Below are 8260 nucleotides of genomic sequence, written 5' to 3' on the forward strand. Positions count from 1 at the left end.
ACGTGTAGTTTATATTGGGCGTCGAAGTTGGTTTATAGATCTTAACATAACATAAATTTTGGGACAATATGAGATATATTACTCCATATCGGCTTTTCTACACTCTAAACTAAGTTAACTTAAAATAAATCACTTAGAGCCAGCCCTTATAATTCACATCCTTAATAAACCTTTTCTAAAGTCATTTAAATTTATTCTGTCTTTAATATCCGAAAACAACCTTGCAACATCAAAGGTTAGTCATCTTGGTTTGAATTTCGCGCAAAGCTACGCAAGGGCTTTCTGCTCTAGCCGTCTCTAATTTAACAGTGTAAGATTAGAGTGAAGGCAGCTAGTCATCACCACCCACCGCCAACTTTTGGGCTGCTCTTTTATCAACGAATAGTGGGATTGACCATCACTTTATAACGCTTCCATGGCTGAAAGGGCGAGCATGTTTGGTGTGACAGGAACCAACCATTCTATTAGAAAACTAAAACTGTCTTAGCTGAAAATGACTCGTATCCTGCCGAAACTGATACTCGTGTTTCCTAGTCTTACCAGTGTCATTGTTAAATATAAAAAGAGATGATGCGTCAACGCTGCCCCTAGTGGCACTTGCGTTATGCATGCGGACTCACACCGCTAAAAACCAGGTTTAAATATTCGTGTTGGGCAGAGCACAGATAGCTTGTTGTGTATCTTTGTACTTAATTCCAAATAATCAAAACCAAATAAGCGTCAACACCATCCGTTCCATTTACATTGTTAAACACCTCTATCAGATCCCCTCTGATTCTTATTTTTTTCAAGAGAAAACAGTTTGAGAGATTTCAACCTTTCCTCATATAACAACCCATCTATTCCAGACACCATTCTAGTAACCCTTCTCTGAACAGTTTCCAACAATATGATGTCTTTCCTAAGAATGAACACAATATTTCATTTATTTATTTTATTGTGTGTTGTTTTTCTAACGGTTTGCCTACCAAGACTGTATATTCTAACGGTTTGCCTACCAAGACTGTATATTCTAACGGTTTGTCTACCAAGACTGTATATTCTAACGGTTTGTCTACCAAGACTGTATATTCTAACGGTTTGTCTACCAAGACTATATATTCTAACGGTTTGCCTACCAAGACTGTATATTCTAACGGTTTGCCTACCAAGACTGTATATTCTAACGGTTTGCCTACCAAGACTGTATATTCTAACGGTTTGCCTACCAAGACTGTATATTCTAACGGTTTGTCTACCAAGACTGTATATTAAAAACATGACGATCACATCCCATTATACTGTCCGATAACCAAGTCAGATTACCAGATGGTCAAGTGTTGGCGATGGACGCTGTTGTCTATCAGCTCATAAGTAAGAACGCTTATGTAACTTTGCACGAAAGCTCTAAAACAACCATTTTTTACAGATTCTAATTTCATTTGATGCAAGTTATACTTAAGATACGACACTTCTGCATCTTACAACAACTTGACCTGACACTAATTCAGGTACGAATACTTGTTTCTGTCTTTTTTTTTATCCATCTGGGGATCTATGGCACAAATTCATTACAAAACATGTTCTGATTAACAGTTACTTAGTTTTTGAACTAACAACTGTAAGATGTTGTCCTGTGATTAGATTTGAACATTTACTGAGATAATGTGATACCATTGTATCATTTCGAAGTTACTTCAAAATAACGAAGTATTAACAAAATCGCAATTTGGTAACAGTGCACCTTAGATAGGTATTTCGAATTTATTAACTTGATAACTCTTTATTAATTAATTATCAGCACGATATATGTTTACGAGAATCTCACAAACGAACTTTTTTTTAATCAACAGCTTTGCACTGACACAGCGGTAAGTTTCCGAACTTAAAACGTTAAAAACAAGCTTTCGATACCCGTGATGAGCAGAGCACAGATGGTTCTTTGTGCAGCTTTGTGCTTAATTGCACTCAAACAAGTATTTAATCAACATATATTTATAAATATACTTAATGTATCTAAAAAAAATGTTTGTACGCTAGTTAATCAATGACTTACTTTAATCTCCATCTTGGTCCCTCGTTTACAAAAAAATAACGTCGGGATGTCTCCAGGAGTAATTGAGTGATTTTGGCAACAGGCCAAATATAGTTTGATTCAGTGTTCGGTTCACTGAACAGTTTTGCTCTGTTCCTTTTATTTGATTCAGTAAATAATGAAATGCGAATTTTAAACAATAATTGAAACATTAAGTTCTTGAAAAGTTTCTTCTGTATCAGAACGTCCGCTTCCTGCAGGTGACAGTAACCAAATGATGGCGGCAACTAGTGTGGGTGACCCACGAGAGCCTCTCTTCTAAAGCGCGTGTATGACGTCACAGCGCGGCGCTAAGGCTTGCGATGCATTGCTTGTATTGAGCGAAGCAATCGGTAGTTTGACAAACAGGAAACTAAAATAAAAAAAGAAAGGAGTCCAACGAGAAGTTCTGCAGCCGGGAATCGATACTCTCAAAAGCAGGAACTGTTCCGTCTTGGCAAAGAGAACACTCTAAATTACTTCTATCTATCTATCTAAGCTGCAGTCAACCTTCGTTGGATGTAGCCCTCCGTCAGACCAGTCCAGTAATCCCAGCATATCATTCCCTCTGGATTCCTGCTTTAGCCACTATATCGTTTCTCCATCTTCTCTTTAGTTTTCCCTCATATATTTTCCCTCTCCCGAGTTGTCATTCCATTGTTATTTCCCATGTGGTCTAGTGGCTAGGATACCTGACCTTCACCCAGGAAGCCCGTGTTTGATTCCCGGTATGGGAAGTTCTCGTTTTAGTACAGATAGACATCGTGTAGCTTTGCGCGAAATTCAAACCAAACCGAACCATCGTTATTAATGTCTACCTATTATCGAAATATCTTCCTAAATACGCAGCCCATTTCCACTTAGTTCTTAGAATGAAGCTTACTGCATCTATCTTATTTGTCGTTTTTCTTATTCTGTCATTTCTCTGTTTTTCTTCTCATAGTTGACAAAATCTAGCAGAGTGATGGATGGATAATCATACTAGTTGAGTCTTTATGATCGCAACAGACTATATATCCTAACCCATATAACGACACTTACAAATACTAGTAACAATAAATCAACCTATAACCTGACCCTTTTTTTAACCTTAGACTCAGCCGCGTCTTAAATTTTGGTTCCAGGAAAGTAACTTTTGATGTAGTTCGTGCAATACGTATCGTTCTATGACAAGTTAGCAATTGTAGATCACAGTGTGAACAATACTAATAATTAAAACATTTTTGTTTCTATGACAAGTAAGCAACTGTAGATCACAGTGTGAACAATACTAATCATTAAAACATTTTTGTTTCTGTGACAAGTTAGCAACTGTAGATCATAGTGTAAACAATACTAATCATTAAAACATTTTTGTTTCTGTGACAAGTTAGCAACTGTAGATCACAGTGTGAACAATACTAATCATTAAAACATTTTTGTTTCTGTGACAAGTTAGCAACTGTAGATCATAGTGTGAACAATACTAATCATTAAAACATTTTTGTTTCTGTGACAAGTTAGCAACTGTAGATCATAGTGTAAACAATACTAATCATTAAAACATTTTTTTTTGTTTCTGTGACAAGTTAGCAACTGTAGATCATAGTGTAAACAATACTAATCATTAAAACATTTTTGTTTCTGTGACAAGTTAGCAACTGTAGATCATAGTGTAAACAATACTAATCATTAAAACATTTTTGTTTCTGTGACAAGTTAGCAACTGTAGATCACAGTGTGAACAATACTAATCATTAAAACATTTTTGTTTCTGTGACAAGTTAGCAACTGTAGATCATAGTGTAAACAATACTAATCATTAAAACATTTTTGTTTCTATGACAAGTTAGCAACTGTAGATCATAGTGTGAACAATACTAATCATTAAAACATTTTTGTTTCTGTGACAAGTTAGCAACTGTAGTTCATAGTGTGAACAATACTAATAATTAAAACATTTTTGTTTCTATGACAAGTTAGCAACTGTAGATCATAGTGTGAACAATACTAATCATTAAAACATTTTTGTTTCTGTGACAAGTTAGCAACTGTAGATCATAGTGTAAACAATACTAATCATTAAAACATTTTTGTTTCTGTGACAAGTTAGCAACTGTAGATCATAGTGTAAACAATACTAATCATTAAAACATTTTTGTTTCTGTGACAAGTTAGCAACTGTAGATCACAGTGTGAACAATACTAATCATTAAAACATTTTTGTTTCTGTGACAAGTTAGCAACTGTAGATCATAGTGTAAACAATACTAATCATTAAAACATTTTTGTTTCTGTGACAAGTTAGCAACTGTAGATCATAGTGTAAACAATACTAATCATTAAAACATTTTTGTTTCTGTGACAAGTTAGCAACTGTAGATCACAGTGTGAACAATACTAATCATTAAAACATTTTTGTTTCTGTGACAAGTTAGCAACTGTAGATCATAGTGTAAACAATACTAATCATTAAAACATTTTTGTTTCTATAACAAGTTAGCAACTGTAGATCATAGTGTGAACAATACTAATCATTAAAACATTTTGTTTCTGTGACAAGTTAGCAACTGTAGATCATAGTGTAAACAATACTAATCATTAAAACATTTTTGTTTCTATAACAAGTTAGCAACTGTAGATCATAGTGTGAACAATACTAATCATTAAAACATTTTTGTTTCTGTGACAAGTTAGCAACTGTAGATCACAGTGTGAACAATACTAATCATTAAAACATTTTTGTTTCTGTGACAAGTTAGCAACTGTAGATCATAGTGTGAACAATACTAATCATTAAAACATTTTTGTTTCTATAACAAGTTAGCAACTGTAGATCACAGTGTGAACAATACTAATCATTAAAACATTTTTGTTTCTGTGACAAGTTAGCAACTGTAGATCACAGTGTGAACAATACTAATCATTAAAACATTTTTGTTTCTATGACAAGTTAGCAACTGTAGATCATAGTGTGAACAATACTAATCATTAAAACATTTTTGTTTCTATAACAAGTTAGCAACTGTAGATCATAGTGTGAACAATACTAATCATTAAAACATTTTTGTTTCTATAACAAGTTAGCAACTGTAGATCACAGTGTGAACAATACTAATCATTAAAACATTTTTGTTTCTGTGACAAGTTAGCAACTGTAGATCACAGTGTGAACAATACTAATCATTAAAACATTTTTGTTTCTATGACAAGTTAGCAACTGTAGATCATAGTGTGAACAATACTAATCATTAAAACATTTTTGTTTCTATAACAAGTTAGCAACTGTAGATCATAGTGTGAACAATACTAATCATTAAAACATTTTTGTTTCTCTGACAAGTTAGTCCGCTTCGGACTTAAAATCAAAGACTTGTAAGCTTAGTATTTCAGATAAATATTTTATTCCCCAGAAGACATTACTCAATAAGTCTTTCGTTCAGTAACAGAATTTACTTGTTAGACTGAACGATTAGAAAATACTCTGAAACGCTATTTATAAATACAATATAATGCTATAAACGTTACGAGTTCAAGGTCGAAAACTTTACAAAACATTAGAAGTCAATATTCCAATATTCGATTTATTTCTAATGTTTCGTAATTTTCAAAATATTTCTCATGTTTAGATGTATTATCGTAGGAGAGATGTTTAAAAAAATTAAGTACATAATGTACTCAATCACTAATGTGCCTTCCATAAACAAAGTAAAGAACAGAACATCTTCTGTGGCCTGATGCTCAGTTTGTCAACAGGCTTGTTGGTGTATGGCCTGATGCTCAGTTTGTCAACAGGCTTGTTGGTGTATGGCCTGATGCTCAGTTTGTCAACAGACTTGTTGGTGTATTAACTGAAACTTTTGCATCGTCTTACTGTAAGAACTGAAAAAAATGACAGAATGAATTTGTGCTGCTTCTGGTTTTAAAAAGTAGATTGTGGTCGTGCATAGTTGGTTGTGTTCTTGTATTTTGAAAAATGGTTAGGAATGGAGAAATCTGTTGTGTTGCTGGACGAAATGGAACATGATGGAGCAAAGATTTACAGTGTTATTTTGAGAGATGGAACACAGTATAGCAAGGATTTACTGTGTTACTGGGAGAAATAGAATATGGTGAAGCAAGGATTTACAGTGTTATTTGAAGAAATGGTACATGGTGGGGTAAGGAGCTGCCACATTACTGGGAGAAATGGAATAGAGTGGAATAAGGATTTGTTGTGTTACAGGAGAAATGGAACAAGGGTTTGCAGTATTATTGGGAAAATGTATCATGGTTGTATTATTAGATAAAATAGAACATAGCAAAGAAAGGTTAAGCTGTGATGCTGGGAGAAGTGAAGAAACAGAGTTGCACCGTTTTACTAGAAAATTCAAACTTATGTCTTGTAACTAGACGTGTGAAAGGAGGAAGTGTAATATTATGTTGTATCAGTGAGATAAATGTAATAAAACTTCAGAAAGTTATGCTGTTACAATCGGAAAAATAAAACTAACGAAGAAAAGGTGTTTCTAGGTAAAATGTAACTTGACAGAGTAAAGATGATTGTGATACTCGAAGAAATTTAATATGGTGAACTAAAGGAATGTTGTGCAAAGAAGAGGAGATGGGTATTGGAAATTTAGATTTTTATATTTTTAAAGAAAAGGAGTAAAAAAACTATACCAATTTATGGATAGAATGAAATGTAGAAATACATCAATTTATTATGGAAATAATGTGAAGTTTATATTAGTTGAAAATAATTTTAACATATTTTTTATATTCTCAATAGTTCTGGTTCAGTTTCAGTCTCTTTGAAAGGTTATGGAAATAACATTTAAAGTGTCTATGTTTCAGTAGATTCTTTTGTACTTTGCACTGAGAAAGTTCTCAAATGTCATACACAGAAGTCGTTTTGCCTTGGATATTTCTAGAAAAAATATGTATAACCTTACTGTTAAAGTTTAAGAGCATTTCCGTATTTTACTTTCATGCATTTTCTCGACAAACTTTTTAAAATAACAGACAGAAAAGTCTTCCAGTAGCATAATGGTAGGTCTATAGACTTTTAACACTACAAACCGGTTTCGATACTCATGCTGGGCAGAGCTCAGATAGCCAATTGTGCAACTCTGAGCTTATCTGTATACGGACAGCGAGAAAAAATTTGGAAATTCAGAAAATGTTAAAACAGTTTTGACATACTGAGTATACGTTTTTTCTGTCGCAAAACTGCGAATAGTCTATCTGTCCTCTGTCTATTGGAGGAAATAAAACACCGAGTTTGAGCTTTATAATTCTGCAAACGTAACACTGATCCATGAAGGAATCTATAAAAGAAAAGCATAGAAAGAAGTAATCCCATCAAATAATATAAGTTAGAGTTGCGTACTACAAAATCGTATACTTTGATGTACATTACTTTGGTTGAACAATTATTTGGCATATACAAACATAGAAATGTGAAGTTTGTTTAAAAGTTTGTCGAAGTAAATTAAATTTTAATTCGTAGTTTGATAAAAAAAGAAAGTTTTACTGACGTTGACACTAAGTAACTAAGCTGCGAACCATTGTGAACTTTCACGAGGTTCGTCGAAATTACTCTAAAAGAATGTAAACATTTCTTTTATGTTGCAATTCTTAATCTATAATCTGAGAAAAAAAAATACCAGTACTTTGAAAAAACACGAGCCAGCAGTATAGAAATGTGAAACTTCGTTTTCAAGAAAAAACGTTTCATGTGCACCTCTCAGAAGTTAGTCTCCTAGAGATGAAATCCGTGACTTATGTGCTGCCACCTATCGATATTAAAACAAATTTTGGAACTGTATTCTCAAGACTGTTGGTAAGGGTATCAGAACTTTAATTAAAATAAAGTACTCCAAACTTTCTTTGTTAACCTGAAGATGACCTAATAAGGTCGAACGTTGTTCTGTACATTACTTTAATTAAAGTTCTAATACCAATACCAGCCGTCTTGAGAATATTTATATGCAAAAAGTGGGTTTCTCGTCATTATGAAATCTTGGGACTACCGTATTCTCCGCAGAAAGTAAACTGCTATTGGATTATATATCTTAATAGATTTAAGTATTCCATTATAAAGAAACAGTAAAGAGCTAAGCTATACATGAGTAAAAGGTAAACAAATAATCATATTTGACATAAATATCTAATAAAAGTAGAAAAAAACAAATCTAACCTTTAGGATTAAACTACAAATAAAATTTAAAAGAACGTGTTTCATGT

At 33.1% G+C, this 8260-nt stretch overlaps 1 protein-coding gene across 2 annotated transcripts in view; it reads right to left on the reverse strand.

Moving 5' to 3' along the window:
* LOC143224927 (serine/threonine-protein kinase SBK1-like) overlaps positions 1-2324 on the reverse strand; it is a 28263-nt gene extending 25939 nt beyond the window's left edge. The window contains exon 1 of one of the 2 annotated variants that reach the window (XM_076453421.1): positions 2036-2324. In XM_076453421.1, coding sequence (XP_076309536.1) covers positions 2036-2226 — 191 coding nt within the window. In that variant the 5' untranslated portion in view covers positions 2227-2324. The remainder of the gene's footprint in view (positions 1-2035) is intronic. The other variant, XM_076453422.1, reaches the window with a different exon arrangement.
* Between the last annotated feature and the right edge of the window lie 5936 nt (positions 2325-8260).

Source organism: Tachypleus tridentatus, chromosome 9 (assembly GCF_004210375.1).
Source record: "Tachypleus tridentatus isolate NWPU-2018 chromosome 9, ASM421037v1, whole genome shotgun sequence".
NCBI classification, from domain to species: domain Eukaryota; kingdom Metazoa; phylum Arthropoda; class Merostomata; order Xiphosura; family Limulidae; genus Tachypleus; species Tachypleus tridentatus.